This window comes from Pholcus phalangioides, unplaced genomic scaffold (assembly GCF_987345545.1).
Source record: "Pholcus phalangioides strain wild (caught in Gottingen) unplaced genomic scaffold, Ppha-v1.0 ptg000011l_1, whole genome shotgun sequence".
Taxonomy (NCBI): domain Eukaryota; kingdom Metazoa; phylum Arthropoda; class Arachnida; order Araneae; family Pholcidae; genus Pholcus; species Pholcus phalangioides.
In genome coordinates this window covers 43,121,786-43,143,963 of record NW_028301604.1, presented here as the reverse complement: position 1 = coordinate 43,143,963, position 22,178 = coordinate 43,121,786, and the positions used below count along the sequence as shown (strand labels likewise).

At 36.2% G+C, this 22,178-nt stretch overlaps 1 protein-coding gene across 4 annotated transcripts in view; it reads left to right on the top strand.

Annotated features, from left to right (window-relative positions):
* The window catches only part of LOC149080452 (receptor expression-enhancing protein 1-like), a 239,189-nt gene that overhangs the window by 141,918 nt on the left and 75,093 nt on the right, over positions 1-22,178 (top strand). For all 4 annotated transcript variants that reach the window (XR_016193584.1, XM_089239565.1, XM_089239567.1 and 1 more), the window contains one exon: positions 10,604-10,724. Coding sequence is in view for 3 of the 4 variants with exons in the window: in XM_089239565.1 (XP_089095691.1) it covers positions 10,604-10,724 (121 nt within the window). In the remaining variant the exon portion in view is untranslated. The remainder of the gene's footprint in view (positions 1-10,603; positions 10,725-22,178) is intronic.

Below are 22,178 nucleotides of genomic sequence, written 5' to 3'. Positions count from 1 at the left end.
TGTATATATATATATTTTTACTTGTATTCTTTGTGTATAATCATTTTCATCACCCCTTCCAGGGATTTTGACAGGGATTCATTTGATCTGGGGACCCAGGAGATCCTAGGGGATATACTCAGATTTACGGCGCAACTAGATCTGTAATAAATTGCCTATGGTGGTAGACCAGAGTTGTGCTCGGTTTCACTGAGAGAAAATGAAAGTATATTTTTACTTGGACTGTGATCAAACTAGAATGGGGCTCAAGGGCAGAGGCATACGCCTCCAAAATTTTAATAAATTTTTGTTTACTAAATACTTTTGGAAAGTTTTCACCAACTCAAAAATTCTCTGGAAGAAAGTCTGTGCCCCCCCCCATAGATCGGTCTACTTGGGTACGCTCCTGCTCAGGGGCAGTCCCATTCCAACGGTGTAGCGAGGGGGAAGACTTGGGGGTCTGGTCCCCCCCCCAAAATGTAAGTGGTCCCTCTGAACGAAATTTCTAGCTACGCCCCTGTCCCATTCACTTTGGTAACAATACATGAAATGATTGTTATAATTAGAGTCAGAATTTTCCACTTAAAAAATGGCAAAATATGAACTAAAACTGAGAAAATATATGTTAAGGAACAAATAACCACGCAAAAAACGCAAATGCGTTTTTAAATGCATCTTTTCTATTGGTTTCGGTGCATATTCATTTGCAAAAGCATATTCTCATGCATATGACTTCTACATGTATTTTATTTAGGAATTTCTTATATTTCTTTTATTTTATCTAGTACTGTAGCTGCTCACTAATAGAAAGAAAAAGTTGTTCGAAAAAGAAGCAAACTGCATGTGCACACAAGTGCATACATGAATAATGTCAAAAATGGGCAGATTTTTCTCCTGAGAGATTTTACTTTTTACTTGAAAAAAAGAAAAAGAAATGACAAGCAAATAAAGCACCCGGGCTTCAGGTATGGTCCATTGTAGCTAGAAGTCCCTTGGAGTTGAGCAGCCAGACATCAAACTATTTTAAAATGTCGAATTTCTGATTCAATGGAAAATGTTGACATCCATATCATTATTTGAGCCTGAGTCCCCCCCCCCCTAGCATTTTCAATAAGTTTACGCCTATGAACGTCCGTATATACAACCCCCAAGGGCATATGTGGAGAGGGATTGCATTGGGTATTCATGATCTACTGAGGGCTTAGGTGACCTCGAAAAGTTGGTTGAAGGCATGGGTTTGGATAGAGAGAGGAAGAGTGATAAAGACGATCTCGCCCCCCCTCTCCCTGATTTAAAAAAATGATTGGCATTAGGCAGAAGATGGACATTTGTCCTCCCCTTCCCGTTCGAGAAACAACCTGAGCTGTGTATGCTTTGGCTGAGGTGGCTTATGTGGATTGAGCCCTTAGGGTCCAATTCCTATGGGGTGTTGTATTTAAATCTTTAAATTCAAAAGTTTTTAAAAATTCATGAAAAATGAGTTATTTTATATGTTGGTTGGAGGTGTTGTCTCCCCTCCTCATCGTGGTAAAGCTGAATATTTAGTACTGAGAGGCTTCATTTTGTATATGCATTGACATCTTCATCATGCTCTGATTCTTATCAAAGTTTTTATTTTGTAAATTCACTCACATTCCCCCTTTCATGAAGACCTATTTTATTAACCCCTCTCCCAGTTGGTTGCTACTCAGAGTTTGAAACCACTAATATAAGAAAACAGTCCAGCATGGTTCGTTTTCTTGAATAAGAAAAGGTCATAAAAGTCCCAAAAAAGTAACCAAGTTTTGCATTTGGTATTTGTTGGACATTGTGCAATGTTAATTCTTTCATAGAATGGTTTGAAAACAATGTATTCCTTTTAAAACCTGTTCTGTTTCAACACGGAAATATTTTTCAAATTTAGTTGGTTGGAGTCATGTGACTGGCTTGAGATATATCATTGTTATTTTGCTAAAAGAATATATCTAAAGAGACACGTAAATTAGATAACGCAAGTAAATTCACACTCTGAATTTACTTGCATACATTTCCAGTGACATTGCAATTCGTCCACTGGCTTTCAAACTTTAAAATCATTTTTGGTACTTTTTCTAACCATATTTTGATTTGAAGTTTCTTCTTTAATTCTTACTGATTGTTCTTTTTTCAAATTTCCGGTAGTGTAAAAGACATCAAATTTTATCTGATCAGAAATATTTTGAGAATTTTTTTATTTGAAGTTCATTATTTGTGTATTACAGTACTTATAGAACGTGTATGTATATACAGTAAAACCCTTCTTTTTTGGACACCAGCAGGACAAAAAAAGTTTGTCCATCAAAGTGGATTGACCATTGAAAAAAAGAGACCTGTAGTGAAGCTTTTAAAGTAAAACTTTATTATTTAGCCATAAAAGAAGAGTTTTACTGTATATATATATATATATAATTGTATTCGAGCATATTATTTTCTGTATTGGAAGTTCATGAATTTTTAACTTCAATTTCATCATGGAAATTAGTATTGCTAAACAGTAAATTTTAGAATTTTTTCTGCGTTTTTGAAGTATATATATATACAGTAACCCCCCCCCCCCCTTTTTTTTGTAGACAAGGGTGAGACAAAAACAGTAGTCCATAAAAGAGAGGAGGGCAGATAATCAGATGTTTTGAATGTATACTTTATTATACAAGGGAAATTATTTTATTTAGTAGACAGTGACTGCATCTTTGGGGTAACCATACCAAATGCCAACCTTAAGAGAGATTTTACAACATATACATATAATGGGTGCATAGGTAGCAGGGCTTTGGAATTTTACTGGTGAATTATTGATCTTATAGGAATACTTCCAATTAGAAATAGTATACAAATAATGCATAATAATCAGGAGTGTTGTTCATGTTTCAAGGGGTTGTATAGTTATTAAAAGAAAAAAAAGAACTAGACAGTCCCTGTGTGCCTAAACACTCAGTTGGAAAGTTTTTGCCCTGTCTCTCCTGATGCCAACTAAATATTCCACATTTCTAAATGATCACTGAGATATTCAAATTTGAAAAACGGAGAAAAGTTGTGAAATAACAGCGTTAAATGCAGGTAAATAATTTTGCCGTTTTTTAATGTGTTTTTTCCCAACTTTCCTCTGTTTCTTGAATTTGAGTACCTCAGTGAATATTGCACTTGTAAATTGGAATTTTTTTGTGTTGGCATCAGGACAGACATTGATCATTTTTGTCGCACCACAGTCATTTTCTACACACTATGGCTAATTAGACAGGGACTTACAATTTATTGCAGAGATTCCAAACGGCAAGCTTGTTTTTTTATACTCATCAAGAGATTGGTGCGCTAACCCCTCATCATCATCAGGACAGACAGGGCAACAACTTTCTAACTGGGTTTTTGGCACACAGGGCTCTATAAAAAATTTTTTTCTTTTGAAACACGAATGATATATCTGAGTACTACATTTTATTTGAATACTTTTTCTGATTTGATATATGTCTCGAGGATCAACGGTTCGCCAGTAAAATGTCATACACCATCCATGTTACCTATGCACCCTGTATACATTTTCTGATTAAGGTTTTGTCAAATTAAAAATTTTTGCATTTATTTTTGTAGTGTCATGTGAAATATGAAATGAAGTTTGCAAATTTGTTTCTATGCCATTCTCTTGTGAAGATAATTTTTTTTTCAATTTCCCTTCCTGAGTTATTCACTTAGATTGCTGATTACAAAAAAAGTTTCCTCCCCCCCCTCCCCCATTGTGTGTTAAGTAATGAAATTTACAGATTCAAAGATGATGGAGATCGAAACAAAGGTTTGTGTACACTCATTTCCAAACTTTCTAATGTTTTTCTCATCTTTTGATTCTGAGTAATGTAGATTTTTCAATTTTTGCTGTATGACTCTACAAAGGGCACTCGAAACGTTTTGGGATGATTAACACTAGAACCGCAGCACTTTTGTTATACCTAGAACCGTGGACTGGGTCAAATTGAACCAAACTGTGAAAGAACAGTGTTTCATAGCGAAAATGGGAATTTATTTTCGTTTTCTGGGTTTTTTCTTCTACTCTTATTCAGTGTTGTTTAATTGCGTATTCATAATGGAAAACTATATTTGTTTATGAATATAAAATGGTCTTCAAAATTAGCTAAAAAATGATGTAATTCAATAACAATAAGATTTAGTATATATTATTTACTCTATTCAGTTCAAAAACACTTTTCAGTAATCCCATAGTACGACAAAGATGTAAAATAAGTGTGTCAAATTGAATATGAAAAAGTCTATAATATGATTCTGTCAAATAAGTATTGATTTCTTACTGATAAGGGGAATTTATGATGAGCAATTTTTTTTTTTTCATTATTCTTGCACATTCATTGCATGTTGAAGTTGTACAACCCATGCAAAAAATAGTAGTTTTGTTTCCGCATTTTTATGTCACCTGACATATCAGACTCATTTATTTGTATTTATTACTATTATTATTATTATTTTGATCGCTCACCAACAGTTACATGATCAAGAGCACACGTTCCTTTTGTGCAAGGGCAACACGTATGATGAACACAGCTCTTCAATACGATTTTAGAGGAACTGTTTTTAAAAAATAGCTCTGGCCTTCTGTACTGCTTTACAAAATCCAGGAATATTTTTATAGTGAAATCCAGGATGTTGTAGAAAACATCTGTGATGATTCTGTGATGATGTGAATATTTTCTGGGCATTTGATCGCTACAACTACAATCAACCACTTTGTTGAATTGTATTGTGAAATAGTTTCTGTGTGTGTGGAAGCTTTTTGTGGCTACTACTGCCAATATTGACTGCCAGATGAAGCGTGCTGAGTAATGAAAAACTTATACCGTTCTTTCCTTGATAAATTGTAATTGTAGCATCATTGTTCCATATAACTGTAGTTTCACTATCTTTATTGCGCGCGTCAGATAATATTACTCTTCAATTCCGTCTCTACTAAGCTTGTATTTTTTGGCTTTTAGCATTTGAGCCAGCTTCAGTGTAGTGAAAAAAGGTGTCGGTTGAGGCATTTCTACTCTTCTTCTCAAATGGCTTGATCAGTTGCATCACTATGTGCTCTGAAACAGAGAGATTTGTTGGATGCTGATACTCCCCAAGATTTGGAAATCCATGCAAAACGTATTTGTTGCAATTCAGAATTTTATTCTTTTTCTTTGACATCATTTGCCTATAGAAATTTCAACTACAGTTTTTTTTAGAGTTAAGCTTTTACTCTCCCAAAATCTTTATTGAGTCCCATCAGAATTCCAGGTATTCAAGTTTACAAAGGAAAAAATATTTAGCTCTACTTGCCATTCTTCCATTGAAAAAAAGATAATCTGCTCTGATAATGAATTGGCCTTTTGACCTTGAAAGACCTTTATTCTTCACTATCTTCATTTACAAATAATTTTAGAAAGGGTAACCACTTCCAAGAAAATTCTACACCCCTTTTTTTTCTATAGAATAGTACGTTGGGTGAAAATGACCCAAACCGCTGTGCTAGGTATAAGTGCTTATAGCTCTGAAACACTAAATGTGAAGATAATAAAATTTTCGCGAATTAATATTCATATGATATCATGAAAAGTCACGAAATTTTTTTAACATCTGCACTTAAGTTTTTGAGATAAATAAAAACTGGTACACCTGCCTAATATCGTGTAGGGCCCCCGCGAGCCCGCAGAAGTGCAGCAACACGACGTGGCATGTACTCGACTAATGTCTGAAGTAGTGCTGGAGGTAATTGACACCATGAATCCTGCAGGGCTGTCCATAAATCCGTAGGAGTAAGAGGGGGGTGGAGATCTCTTCTGAACAGCACGTTGTATGGCATTCCAGATATGTTCAATAATGTTCATGTCTGGGGATTTATGTGGCCAGCGGAAGTGTCTAAAGTGTTCCTGGAGGCAATTCTGGATGTGTGGGGTGTCGCATTGTCCTGCTGAAATTGTCCAAGTCTGTTGGAATGCACAATGGACATGAATAGGTACCTGTCAGAGTCGTATCTAGACATATCAGGGGTCCCATATCACGTCAACTGCACACGCCACATACCATCACAGAGCCTCCACCAGCTTGAACAGTCCCCTGTTGACATGTAGGGTCCATGGATTCATAAGGTTGTCTCCATACCCGTGCACGTCCATCAGCTCGAAGCAATTGGACCCGAGACTCGTCAGACCAGGCAACGTGTTTCCAGTCCTCAACAGTCCAATGTCGGTGTTGTCGTGCCCAGGCGAGGCGTAAAGCTTTGTGTCGTGCAGTCATCAAGGGTACACTAGTGGACCTTCGGCTCCAAAAGCCCATATCGATGATGCTTCATTGAATGGTTCGCTTGCTGACACTTGTTGATGGCCCAGCATTGAAATCTGCAGCAATTTGCGGAAGGGTTGCACGTCTGTCACGTTTAATGATTCTCGTCAGTCGTCATTGGTCCTGTTCTTGCATGATCTTTTTCCGGCCGCACCGATGTCGTAGATTTCATTTTTTACAGGATTCCCGATATTCACGGTACACTCGTGAAATGGTCAGCAGGAAAAGCATGCGTTTTGGGCCCTCTTGTAATGTTGAAGAGGAGATAAAAGAGAGAGAGAAATCTGCGCCCCTCTGGTCCAGGGTCTGGGGCACCAGACTAACCTGCCTCTCTTAGTTTCGGCCCTGATAAATGTTATAAGTGGAATTCAATATTTAAGGACAAATATAATAATCCTTTATATAAGATTGATAATGTGTCAGATGTTCTGTGAGAATTAAATTTAACTGTGAGAAGAATCTTTTCAGACAAAAAAATCGTCAATTTAATATGGCGCACTTGATAATCATAATAAATTATATATAAAAATCCAAATCATTCCATTTCGCATGAAAGTAAGCTTTTTAACATGTCTTTGGTGGGAAAATCATTTGAATAGGTTTTTGATAACTCTAGTCTGCACAAAATTGAAATAGAAATTTATTCTTTTAAATTGTGCAAGTAAAATTTCATTATGGAATTTTTTTGTTCTTAGATTTTGCTTAATTATGCACACTAGTTAGAGAGAACCCACATATTTTATTGAAATATATACTAATTATTTCTTATAAAAAAATGTATTGTATAGTGTATTCTAGTAGATTCTGTATATTTTATAGTTATTCTATAGAGTATATATACACTTGTTTCAATAGCTTTTCAATGTTAATACAGTAAACCATTTAGGTTAATTTTCTATTTTCATATTTTGTCTTCCCACTCGTATAAGCTCAATTTACTATTTAGTATTTTGTGTATTTGGGTTTCCTGATTAGTAATTACAAACTCATCCTAAGGTGGTTCCAAATTAAAATTTTTATCCTTCATGTGTGTTCATTTAAAACCCATTGAGAAGTTTAGGTTAGAAGTTTGGGTAATTTTGATGTGTTTTTCAATGGCTGGGTCTGCAGCTTTAAATTCTGGATAGTGCAAAAAAAAGTTGAAGAAAAATAACAAAAATGGCAGGGAAAAAAATGCAGATCGAGTTGAATATTTCTGGAATTAATAGAGATCTGAATTGCTAGTACAGCAGACTCTCGCTAATCTGGTGCATATCAGACCAGGGTGTGCTGGATTACTACTACTCAACACCTTTCTCTACGGAATTTCCAACAAATTGGTACATGTCAGGACGTGCGTGTACATGTTGTGAACCTAACGTGAAGTAGTTTGTTTCTGTGTAATTCTTGGTATGTGTAGTGATTTTATCAGTTTTTTAACTATAAATTAAGTGTAATAATGTAATAATTAGTACATTGTAGGCCTGTTGCTGTCTGCGGCGAGACTTTTTAACAAGAGATAGTCTCGCATTTGTGCCTCAAAGTTGGGAACCACAGAAAACCATCTTCAGCCGCTGTAATATAAACTTCTGCTCATAGACAAGCAGTGATATTTTTTCTCTTCTATGGGACTGGGAGAAAACCGGTCTAAAAATGTCGGATTACTCAATGGGCCAGATTATTGAGAGTACTCTAGTAGTGTGGGCAGAGCCATCTTAAGAGCACCGTTGGCCCCTGGGCAAAATGATTTTTTGAGGTCCTCCACCTGGTTAAAAATGCCTAACTATCAATTTACATGCTTACTCCCGATTATTTGAATCTGATCAAATTTTCACGAAGCCCCTTTGCACTTGAAGCCTCCGCGCCGTGCTTGGGTAGGCCCATGCATTAAGATGGCACTGAGTATGGCATACTTTATTGGAAGACAAAGAACATGGGTTTTTGATGTAAAAGTTTTTATAATTTTTCATCAATCGGGTGTATAAAGCTGGAAATTTGTAATGAATTTTCCAGACCGTATCATCTCGTTTGAAATTTATAAGAGGTAAATGAGGAACACATGTCATCAATGGGTAAAGGCTTAGTGTTTGTACTGCAGGGTTTCTTTTCATTTTAAGAGAGAGTGTAAGTTTGGTTTGTCATAAATTTTCTTTGAATTTCTAGCATCGTTCACAGAAAGACAAATTAATTGGCTAATTGTCTAACAGTGTTTGTTTGAAATTAATTGTCTAAACAGTGTTTTCTCAAAGTTTGCATTGCATCTCCTTGGGGCGTTGCCAAGAGACCATCCCCACCATAGTGGGGGGGGTCAAGGCAGCACCTCCTAGAGAGAGAAGGCCTCCGCATTCTGCTTGTGACATCAGTAAGTAGTCCATTTTCTTTCACAATATTCAGGGGAAAAAATTCCCTGCTCGTGCCAGTATCATCGTTGTGAGGAAAAGAAATGATTGGGCTCAGAATTGGCAATTTCTATGCCCCACATACAATCACTATCCTGTATTTGTGAGCCAATCAGAAAGATTCTAACCAAAAATAAGAAACGAAAGAGGATGCTGTGTTTCAAAGTGTGGCAAAGTTGCTAGGTAGTCTGAATAACGTTTATGGCAAACAGTGCAGAGGCCTATCTTTAGGAGGTGCTGGTTAAGGTCAGAGAAGAGAGCAAGGAAGAAGGACCAGGTTCGTAAGTAGATTGGTAGTCAGACAGGGCAAGCACACATTTTGGCACCCATCCCCTTGTAATGTTGAAGGAGGGGTTACAGGGTGAAATTTGTGGCTCCTCTGGTATGGCGCCTGTGGCACCAGACCTACTTGGTCCCTCCTAGTTGTGGCCCTGGAAAGGACAGTGCCGTCCTGGGTTCTGCGAGAGAGGGGGAAGACGTGGCCCAATGAGAGAGAGAGATAGGTCTAGTCCCTTCTTGAAAATAAATTTAGTAGTTTCAGCCCTACGAGGCTACACCGATAGTAAATCATGAAAATAGTTTTTTTGTGTCTTTGGATATCAGTATGAAATAAATGTAATAATTTTGATTAGATTGCTAATTTTAATAATTAATAACATTGATAGTGTTAATTAAAAAAACAATCAATTTGCAACATTAAAACAGTTATAATTAATTAAAGAGTTTAATAATTAATAATTTTTATTGGTTAATATTTTAATGAATAATTTTTATTGGTTAATATTTTAATGAATAATTTTTATTGGTTAATATTTTTATTAATAATTTTATTGAAATTTGAACTTTTTGCCTGCTATGTCATTTGTATGAACACACTGGTGCTTATTCTGTTTCGAGTGCCCTTTTTTTTCTAGTGTCTCACCAGTTTAAATTTCTTATAAAATGGCCTGCTTTTCCTTGTTCTGGTTTCATGGATAGAAAACATTTCCAACAACTTTTCAGGAATGCTCATATTGCCCGTGCAAGAATGAAGAGACAAATTTTAGCCACTTCTTTAATGCCTAAACTTTCATCAAGCGCTATTGAAAAACACTACATTTGAAGATATTACTTTCAACTGGTCAAGCAAATCGAATACTGCTTTTTTCTCTGGTTCAAAATATTTCTCAATTGTAAAAGTATCATGAAATGCTTGCATATTTTTGACGCACATTTTCTGCTGCATTTATCATCCATTCCTTCCATCACTAAAAGGCTTGTAATGTTCATATATAAGAAGCTGATATCGTAAAGGGCTGCCATTGCCAATTCATTCGGTTTCATAATTTTTTGAAATGGGTTCTTCATACTTTTTAATAAAAATAATATTTAAAATTTTTTTTTGAAAATAAAAAGGTATTTTTCCAAATCTTGTTTACCTTTAAAGCTACCAGTTTGACCCCTGGGTCAGACCAAACTGATGATAACCACATTAAATTAATACTCATGTTCTCGTAAGGAATTTATTATGGTAATGTCACATATGCTTATCCTAGATGATGTTACCCACATTATAATATAAATGTCCAATTTGTAGCAAAATATCTAAATGTGACAAGACAGTTTTATCATATCGTATAAGATAATTTTTCACCAAAGATCATCAAGGACAACTAAGTATCCATGAAGACAACCAAAATTATTTGCCTGACAACAAAAATATTTCTGTTCATAAGTTTAAAAATTTGTAGGTTGTGGTGTAGCTGTTAACAAATTTTTTGACAGCAATCAAAATGCTTTATCTTGGCCCTGCACATAGACACTAATTAGGCCTTTGTTATTTTCATTCACTGTATAACTATTTGTTTCTTTAAGAGACTCACATTCTTCTCTGTCTCGTAGATCAATGTTTTCACCTGCAGTATCTTTTCTGTATTTTACAGGCTACCTTTTTATTATGAAATGAAGATTCTATTCATTCTGTGGTTATTGTCTCCTGCTACTAAAGGATCAAGTATTTTGTATAGACGATTTGTTCATCCACAATTTGCTAAACGAGAAAAGGTACTTTTTTGCTAGCCTTAGAACAGGGTTTGACAAATCAAAAAATAAATAAAAATTAGGCATTTACTTAAAAAAAATATCAATTTGAGAAAAAAATTATCTAAAATTGATATTTTTCTGATAGACTTCTCAAGATTTTGGTGACCTTTTCAGTTTTCACTGTTAGTAAACACACTGACATAAATTCAAAAAATGTTTGTATTTCTCTCAGGTTCCAATTTAATCTCTCACAAAATATTTATGGTGCCAATTCCATTTTAGTAATCACCGTGGCGACCTGTGATTTGTCAAAAGCCCTGCCTTAATTTATAATTATTTTTAATTATAATATTTTTAATGGTTTTAATGATTTTTTAAGTTAAGACTTGAGGTATGCGTAAGAGAACCCAATTCAAATGGTAATAGTAAAGATATAGACCCAAATCAATTAATTAATTTTTTATTTTATTTTTATTTTTAAAGGGTATTTTGACATATAATAATCACAAATCAATCGGGAAAAAAATTTAATGGTTAGTTTTATTTCAGGTTTCAAGAGGGTATAAGGGCGCTCAGTAAATCCCTCAAGAGCAATCCATGGTGCACTAAGAGAGGGGCTGTTGTCCAGTGACTTCACAGTAGTGAACCAAACCAAGGAATTTTTAGCATGATTCCAAACATGGAAACATGTTATAGGAAAACTTTTGGTGAAGTTAAATTACAGAACTCTGTGAAAATATTTGCTATGAAGAACTCCAGTGCTGATAAGCTTATTAAACACAAAATTTCTATATATTTCTCCCCTTTTTATATTCATTTCTTATGAACTCATTAACATAAAACTATTCAAATCAACTGGATCTGGATCAACTGTTACATTTAGGCAAGTTATAAAAATGTATTTTCAAGTTTTATGTGTTCCTATTTTGTTTACCAACATTTCATGAGTTCAGTTTAGCTGATGAATTGCAAAGGAAACTTGAAACCAGATGATTACTAATCTTATTGAATGGCCACAGCATTAATTATATTAAGTTAATGAATTGTTAATTTTATATTAGACTAGCTGTTACCCAGGCTTTGTGCACATGGATTTAGTAATCTGAAAATTCCCCTTTAAGACTCCTTTTGGGGTTGAATTATGAAAAATTCATTCTTAATGAGTCTCTACATTATCAAATGAAACTACTGACCAAATTTCATATTTATAGCTTCAGTGGTTTCGGCTTGGTAATCATGAATCAGTCAGTCATGTTATTCTATTTTTATAGATTGTGTATTTAGGTAAGCATGATACACACTATCAACCGAAACATTTTTTTGAATAATAGGAGTGGGGAGAGTCTTCCTGAAAAAGCAACATAAATGATGTTGCTTTTCAGTATGACACCACATTGAATTTAAATAATAAAAATGCAATGCAGAATGGCAAATACTTAATTTAGTGATAAATGATATTTTCAGCATGCATTGGTACCATTATAAAATAATAACATATATTGCAATTCACAACAAAAATAAAAAAATAAATTTAAAAAACCGTAGGTTGTAGGGGTTACATTGACTGAATCCCTTTCCCAGCCAATCAACATGCATTGCTACTGACAACTTCCATCTAAATATTGGCAAGTCTGCATGTTTCATTTTCAAAAACATAATTTGAAAAAAAAATTGATGCTACCAATTAGGGTTGCCTGGTTTAAACCACGTGGTTTTTTCCACTAAGTGGTTTTCAAAATATCTCAAAAAGGGCTTAAATACAGTGGATTACTTATATGCTGTATTCCCTATGTTAGCCAGCATGCTGAAAAAACATCAGGGTACACTTATCCGTTTCTTTCTATTGGACAGAGCATGTAACAAAGAACACAAAGACAGATAACAAAGGTACAAAAAATACACAAACATAAACAAAACGGGACACATACCTACACCCACAGTGTGACCCTCAAGGCACTTCTCATTCTTCCAGAAGGTCAATATTATTTTCAAATAAATTCCTACGAGGCGCTGTTCAAAATTAAGGGCTGATCACGTATAAAAAACGAATGACAATACTGATTGGTACATGCGTAGCAGCATTACTTGGTTTGTTGGGAATGTAATTATCATATTGTTGTCATTTGATTGTTGTCTGCCTTCGCAAGACAGTGTGTTAAAATGTGTGCTGTAATAACAAATCCCGCCACCAGTTGTGAAATTTGATCAGTGATTAGATTTCTAAATGCAAGAGGACATGCTGCTCAAATTCACTATCAATTGTGTGAATTTGAGCACCATTATGTTCCCATATTGTCACTGGTGATGAAATGTGGATTTCATACATCAATGCTAAGACGAAACAACAATCCATACAGTGTGTGTGTGTGTGTGTGGCATAATTCAAATTTCTGGAGAACCTGGAAAGTTTACTTGTAGCTAAACATAGCCAGAAAACTAAGTGCGTTCAAAAAGATTTCAGTAATGAATTTCTGAAGAAAGCTAAGTCTGCTACACATACACAACTTCACTTTTAAGTCAAACCTTCGCATTGCATTTTTATTTTCATGTAAATTTTTTCAATCTATTAAAGTATTTTTCTAAATTTTTTTGTTTTTAAAAATCCTTTGACTTTTTTTTAAACAGAAAGCATTCCCACATTTGAGTAATATATTTGCATTAAAGTACTTTTTCTAAATAGGCTGTATTTAGTTGAACCATGTGTGTCTTAAAATAAATTTTTGATATTCTTTCTGTAAATGCTGCTTTAGATCACCATTAAAATTTTGGCATCCAATTTCAATTGTTTTTTATGTAGGAATTTTATTCCTTACGGTTTAACTTTTATAAGTGGAAAATCCCTTTTATATTTATTTGGGGTTGGTTTTAGTAGAAAATACAGGTTCGCTTGAAAATCTCCCTAATTTTCATTTTCAAAAGTTGGCAGCTATGTCATGAAATCATTAGTTTGAAGGTCCCTCATGCTCTCTGTTGTTCTTATCAAACTATGCAAGTGACAACAGAGATCCCAGATGAATCCTAGTTGAAAGCAAGAATGTCCTCCTTAGAACAAGAGAGGGACTATGTAATCAGTCAGTCAAAATTGTCCATTACTTTAAGTTCCTGAGTTAGCACAGAGTCCGCGGGTTGAGAAAGACTGAAAGTAATGGATGAAGAACAAAGATGTTAATACGATGCTCAGCCATAGAGCTCATGATATAGTATGCTGATGATGGAATTTTCTTCTATTCCTTCATTTGTGTGAACTATATTTTCATGTATAATTCAATACTATAGTAGCCAAGTGTTGTTTTAACTGTATTTTAAAAGCCCTTGCCATTTCATGGTTCAAAATTTCATCTACAATTTTCACTTCTATCATGCAATATTGTCATGTTTTTTTGTATAACCTTACTGAGCATGATATTGACTGTAACATTATAATAGTATTATTTGACTTCTTATCAACTATCTGTACCTTATGTTATTGTGAATGGACAGCTTTGTTATTTGGGATTGTCACTGACCATTAGCAATATGTTATTGATTGTGGAATGAATGAGAGGGGGTTTGAGGTATTCTGTTTGCAATGATTAAACCACTGGATCCCGGTCAAACTTGCAAAATTTATGTAACTTCCACTGCATACGACCCAGGATTTGATCCGAAGAATTGGTGCAAAGGTACACGATAAGCGAGAGACAAGTGAATTCCATACAGATTTTAAGTTTAACAAAATTAGTTTATTAACAGTTTTAAATAAGATTACAGTAAAACCTCGTTAAGTCGTCACCCTGATAAGTTTTCACTCTGGTTAAGTCATCGTTTTTCTTCACACCTGTCCAGCTTCCATAGACAACAATATTAAACCCTTGTTTACTCATTGCTGATTTCGTTCAACTCGTCACTATGAAAAAGTTCGAGAGGGAGAGGAACAGATAATTTCTATGGCTTCCTTTAAAAAAATAGTTTGTTAACAGCATTGCCATATGCTTAAAAGTCACCATAATAGTCTTCTGTACCAAAACAGAACAGTTCAAGTAACGGAAGTTACACTTGGGAAGTTCATTTGCTGATTAAAGTTTTTGAAACATTAAGGAGTGTTTGAGCAACACCTGATTTCTGCATGGGCCCCCCTAATTTAGGGCTCCAAATTTAAACAAATTATTCTTGTTTAAAAACTAGACATTATTTTCCAAAGGTAAGGTCTTCTAATGTGTGCTTTTCCCTACCCGGGCCCTCCACAAGTCCCTCAAAGTGGACCGTGTGTATGAGATCACCTTGATACATTTCACTAAGATTACCTTGTGGTTGTTTCATGAACTATTGATAAAGAATTAAAACACTAAAATTAAATTTCATCTGTATGTAAAGTTGATGTTCAGTAGTTCTGTAGTCAAGAAAAGTTAACTATTCTAACAGTTGCTCTGATTAGTCTAAATTAAAAATTACTAGTATAAATCAAAGTGTACCAGTATATTTTAACACAATAAGTTAGGTAATAAGAGCTCTAAAAAGGTAAAAATTTTAATTTTTTCTTCTTCTGCAATCTATAAATTTTCTTAATATTGTAATATTAATTCATATTTTAATAAATGTTATTACTTCAAATTTATACGATATTCACAATATTGCACATTAAAACTGATGGCACTTCGCTTAAATCGCCATAATTTTTCGATAACATGGAGATGACTTATCGAGGTTTTACTGTATTTAGATAGCAATTAAAGAAATAGTGTAAACATTAAAAACACTTCTCATATCAACGGCAACAGTCTGGTTGTCAGCCCAGAATGTCAATACACACTGGCAAGAATAACGATACTCGGATCATGTAGGCTGTAATATCATCTACTTTGATAAGACTGGCAAAGGTCATGATCCAGTGAGGACACTTTGCATGGCAGTTGTTCGTGACACAACCGGAAACCGGTAGAATTGACAACAGGAGCAGAGACGACAATCAATAACAAGTAGGGCAGCAGGTGACTAGAACCATGGCTTGGTGAGCCCAAGAAGACATGATGATCTAGATCCAGCCGGCAATATGTGCCTAGCACAAGTGAAGATTGGTTGATTACTATTTCATCAGCATTTTACCGGGTGGGCAGCTTGCCAAGAGCTTATCAGCGAATCATTTTAGCAGTAATGGACGAAGGACGCACGAATGCAACCTTATTGTCAAATCTCCAGGTATTTATACCTGAAATAACAATTATGGCACGATCCAACTACAGGGACCGACCATCTTAGAAAAACATATTAGAATACAACCAATAGAAAAGCAGTAAAACTAGTTTGCATTTTCAAATGATATTGAATTTTATAGAAATTTCACAAAATTAACAATCAAAATGGCGATGTGATAAAGATCACAGATTTTTTGGTCTACGGATAATGAGATTATAACAGACTAGCTGTTACCTGCAGCTTCGCTCGCGTGGATTTGGTAATCTTTAAATTGCTTGGCGTTGATTCCTTCCATTAACATTTGAATCCCTCGTGACCCCCTTGGGTGTTGCAATTCCAGAAATCCCATCTTGGCGAGTGTCTATATTATAAAATATAATAGACCGAATTTCATATTTATAGCTTCCATTGGTTTGCGCTCAGTGATAATTGCCTGTATAACTTTTGAAACCACCTATGTCACCCTTAAAGTATGAACTTTGAAATATCCATCATTTGAGAGTTTTCACATTACAAAATAAAACTAATGACCTAATTTCATATTTATAGCCTTGGTGATTTTGGCTCAGTGATGATTGTGTCCCATATATACTTTGAGCCCCCTCATGACCACTTTGGGGTGGAATTAAAAAAAACCCCATCTTGGTGAGTAATTATGAAATTTTGGTCAATAGAACTATTGACCAAATTTCATAAATATCGCTCCACCGATTTTGACTCGGCACTGCAACGTTTTTCTGTTGCATTTTCCGGTTTAATTGTTAAGTTAAATCCAGTATGATCATTTAATAGATGGTAACAATGAAAGGAACTCATCATTCATTAAATAACCAACATTTATTCTATTAAATATTAGAATTTAGTATAACATTTTTACAAATAGTTATCAGTTAGATTTCTCTCTCAACACATTATATTGAAATAATAAAATTAAAGGCTCTCACCACTTTGTCCAGAAATCCACGTATTAGTTCACATCGTCCATAAAACAGCCCAAGATGTCGCAGTCAAACGTTGGTCTTTACACACTACGGTCAAAGAAAACCCTGGAGCCAGGTTCTCACTGGTTTGCAGCTTTAGGTATGTCCCCATTGAAATTATCGGCCAGCCATTGAGCAGGAGACAGCAGGAGGCAGACATCGAGAGAGACCCTGGGGCAGCCGGTCTGGCTACCAATCAGTCCAGAAAATCGACGGAACCAAGATGACATTTCATTGACACATGAAAACAGGTGATGAGACGCAAGACCACAATTAATGCATCGTTATGATTGAGAGACCAACTGGTGTATGCCTCCGCAAAGTGAGGCACCTTAGTATGCAACATATGTCTGTAACTGCCAATGAACAAAACTGTTTTGAACAACTATTTATTACTATTATTACAAATTAAGACATACATTAGTCAAGACATTAAATCAGGGAAAACCCTTCACACTAGCAGGAAAAACGTAAAGTATACTTATGGTGAAGATGCCTGGGTAAAACCGACCCTCGACTATGGTCATCAGGAAACGATGCTCTACCACAGATATCAGTAGAGTCACACATAGAACTAGGCGATGGACCCAAGGTGTTGATGAGGAGGCGGTATCAGATCACACATCAGCAGAACCACATGTGGAATTCGGCGATCAAGCAGTGGAAATCAGATGATGGATATCATGACGAACCCAGGGCGTTGACGAGGAGGGAACATCAGATCGTTGACATCGGCAGAGCTACACGTGGAATTCAGCGATTTAGCAGTGGAATCCGATGGCGGATGTAATGACGAACCCAGGACGTTGACGAACAGGTAGCATCAGATCACGGATATCGGCATCATATGAGAAGGCGGTATCAGATCACAGCTATAGACTAAGCCAGCCAACACGAAATCGCAGGTGGCAAGATCTGCGAAGATATTAATATCAAGAACGAGCATTAAACATTCTTGAATAACAACTGACGGGAACGTCAGACCAGCCGAGTTGTTCAGTTGACTTGCAAGTTTAGTGATACATGAGACTGAAGACTGATTTGAAGCACAGACATGATTAATATAGCTCTTATTTGTCATGCAAATGAGGAGTAACGCACATGCACCCCCATCGACATCGGCAATCCAAGCGGCAAGTTTGGAAACTAGGTTCTTTTCTTCCTAAAACAGTTTGTGATATGTCATCACCGAAAACATTAGTAAGTAACAAAAGTTTGTTTTCAGTCAACAGAAAATACTTGTTATAAACATAAAAATATAGCATAAAATAGACGTAACACAAACTCAATAATGAAACATAACATATTCACTATTATTACATAAGGGTAACGGTCAGGTGAGTGCCAACAAAGCCATGTTACAAGTAATAGAATCGCGTGTATAAGAAATAAATCAGTGAGACATCTCGCTATGCATTTGCCGCTGTGGTGGTCGAGTGGTTATAGTGACTGACTCGCGATGCGAGGATCCGGGTTCGAACCCCACAGTGGTGGTCGGCTGAAGTTGGTTTTCTGTGGTTCCCAACTTCAAGGCGCAAATGCGAGCTGATCTCCCCGTTAAAAAGTCTTGCCACAGAGAGCAACAGTTCTACAATGATAAATCATTCAATCATAACACTTCACTCATAGTTAGAAAAACTGGTGGCAGATGGCAGCACTACACATAACAAGCATTACAGAGAAACAACAAAACTTCACGTCAGGTTTAACTACACGTACACGCACATTCCCACATGTACCAATTCGTTGGGGGTTCTGCGGCGGGGGGGGGGGTGTGGTGTAGCAGTAGTAGGTAGGGCCTCCAAAAAAAATGGCTCTGGGATCCATGATGTTCTTAAGTCAGCCACCTCGTTGGGCAATTTGCCTGTTGTGGCGTTGTATTTGTATATTTGTATTTGTATGAGAGCGTTCCTATAATGCCTCTTGATAGAACCAATCACAAGGATGAAGGTACGGTACCGTACTTTGTATCTGATTTACATATTTGCATAAGAGAGAGAAATAATATTGCGCAAAATATATCTCAGAATCTGGCAACAACACAAGTACAAGAAATTGGAGATCTGTCCAGGATCCACAACTTTTAGGCCTATTGCAAATTGTATAAGCTCATGACATTATTGACCGCGAGATGGTCCCAGCACCAGTGCAGTCTTAATGCATGGGCCCACCCGGGTTGCCTCAAGAGAAGAGGGACCTCAGAAAAACGAGAAGTAGTTGAATGTTTCGAGAAGTTATCAGTTAGGGCCTCAGAAAAACCACTTGGCCCGGAGGCCCATGATGCTCTTAAGACAGCCCTACCCAGGACCCACCGACGGCATGAGGGTAAAATTATTGCACATTTGTGTGTGTATATATAACGCATTTGCAGAACATTTACATTAAATATTGCACAAATATATAACATGTTGCAAAACACTAATATACTTCATATTGCTCAAGTATATATAATAATTAATTTCTCAACACAATAATTCAATGTTTCTGAGTTTGACGATGACTCAACATGGTTCCCACTGACAGGTCGTGGGACCCCCCCCCCCTTTTTACAGGGAAAGAGAAGGTAACATGACGAGCTATTGGGATCTCTCACACGGGTGTAAATCAGAATTTATATGGTACATCGCTTGCCCGACCTCTGGCCCTGTTCTCACCTGACAGCCAGGAGACCTCGCCCCCTCCCCGCTCCCCGACTAAGCGAACTAACTGGCCTGAACCAGATTGCAAGTGGGTACCTCGGGTGGTTTCAGGTAGCCAACAAACTCTGGGGCCTAAATCTGCAAATTCCACAGGGGTTCCCACCTATTGTTACATATTGAAAGCATGTGATAAATTCAAACTGAGATGGACTGCTCAAAGTGGCTCATCTGTATTGGTTGGTGGTGAATTCAATTTCAGACACAAATTTCTGCCTTCTGTGGCAGCAGTTTCAAATTCTCTATAAAAATATTACTTATAGGGTGTGTACACAGTATGGTATAATCGTGACTCATCACAACACAGTCAATTCTGTAATAGGTGATCTATACGCAGCCAAAATTCAAATATTTTGGAAATAGGCAACAGGAAGAAAAATGAAAAAAAAGGTCACAGTTTTGAATTAACCGCAAATGTTACAAAAATATGTTAGTGTTATACTTATTACAAGGAAATAAGTTATATATCTCATAAATAACTTGCTATCAAATTGTTAAGTGTAATTTTCCAACATTTAATTTATGTCATGTCAATTTCATGATAGTTTTTCACATCAGCTGAGTAGAATTTTTTCTTCCTCCTTATTTTATCTATCTATCTATACATACAGGGTGGGAACTATCAACCTCTCAATAATTACATATGTGATTCCTTATGAAAAACTAATATAGAAAAGTGTTTTCCATTTTTCGATCGTACAAATATTAAATGAGTTATAAGCTTTTAAAATTTTGTGAGGTGTCATTTTTCTAATGGTCTGTTATATGCCAAACACCGAACCAAAGTGCATTTCTCTGCCAGCAGGGGGTTGTCACTTCTTAAAAATGACTGAAATATTCATCCCATTAGAAGCCAAGTTCGGCCTTCTTCCTTCATGATTGGCACTTTTTCTCTCCATGTCGTGTGATACTATAACCTTGCTATTACGTATCACTTACATGTTAGCTTCGTCTTCTATCAAGGAAATTGTTATTTTCCGGATATTATGCTGAGGTGAGCTCGGAAAGAAAAGTCATCACGTCTCCGCCGGGACTCGAATCCAGGCCCTCTTGCATACCGGGCAAGCATGCTACCATCTACACCACTGGAGACACATGAATCTGCCTTCCTAATTTCACGCACTGTGTCGTGAGGCGTTGAAGTAGAGGCATTAGTAGCCTCTCTTAACTTCAGGAAATGGCCCCCCCGGGTGGGACAGTTTAGAGAGATATAGATGGCTTATATAGATAGAAAGCCATCTATATCTCTTCGTCTTCTATGTTGGCGAATTTATCGCAAGATTTGTACCATGTTAGCCAAATGAGATGTGTTTGAAATTTTTTTTTGCCAAAAGGTGAAATTTTTTTAACTTCTGTATTAAGTATAATTTTCTGAGGGAAGGTGCATACAGTGTGTACGTGTTTACTGCGCGATCATTATTTTATGTTGTTGTTTTAATACAATACAATACAATACAAATACAACGCCACAACAGGCAAATTGCCCAACGAGGTGGCTGACGAAAGAACATCATGGATCCCCGAGCCCCTACCTACTACTGCTACACCACACGTGCACCCCCCCCCCCCCCCCGCGGAACCCCCCCAACGAATCGGTAAATGCGGGAATGTGCGTGTACGTGTAGTGCAACCTGACGTATAGTTTGTTTCTGTGTAATGCTTGTTATGTGTAGTGCTGTCATCTGCCCCCAGTTTTACTAACTATGAGTGAAGTGTTATGGTTGAATGATTTACCGTTGTAGGACTGTTGCTCTCTGGGGCGAGACTTTTTAACAGGGAGATCGGCTCGCATTTGCGCCTTGAAGTTGGGAACCACAGAAAACCAACCTCAGCCGACCACCACTGTGGGGTTCGAACCCGGATCCTCGCATCACGAGTCCGGCACTATAACCACTCGACCACCACAGCGGCAGATTACAATGTTGATCAATAAAACTGCAGTATTTTTTATTTTTTTTTGGTTTTTTGAACTTTCATCGAAACTGTTACTTGTAAAAAGCTTCAACGAGGGATGTAAAAATGGTAACTTGACGAAGGTGTGACTTAGTGGAAACAGTAAAATAATAACGATTCAATCATAAAATTTTCATCAAACTTATTACGTTACGAATTGATGTATTCGAAATAATTTTTGGTTTTTTCTCAAGGATATTTCAGTGATTTTAGGGTGTTTTTAGAGCACTAATTCTGAATCTGATATTGGTTTTATCAGATCGACTCTAGTTTTTGAGTGAATGAAAGTTGAATTTTGATGGTAATACCGTGAGCAAAATGCATATCTATTGGGAGGGGGGGGGGACGCAGCAAAATGTGATAATTCATTAAATTTTCGGGAGTTCGATATGATAATATTGCATTCAATCAATCCATTAAAAATTGTCTGTATCAACGTTTTTGATTAAATAACAAATTCAAGAAAACGTTGACTAAAAAATAGCAAAAACCACTATATTTAAAAAAAAAAAATTGAGACAGAGAAAAAAACAGAAATAACGAGACTATTCCGGAAAATACGACACAGAATAAAGGAGGTATGGTCACCCTATTCACAGTGGCCAGCTCATTTTATTTATTTTTATTTTTTATATCATAAAAAATCTTATTTTTAAATCCCCCTCTCCCAACAG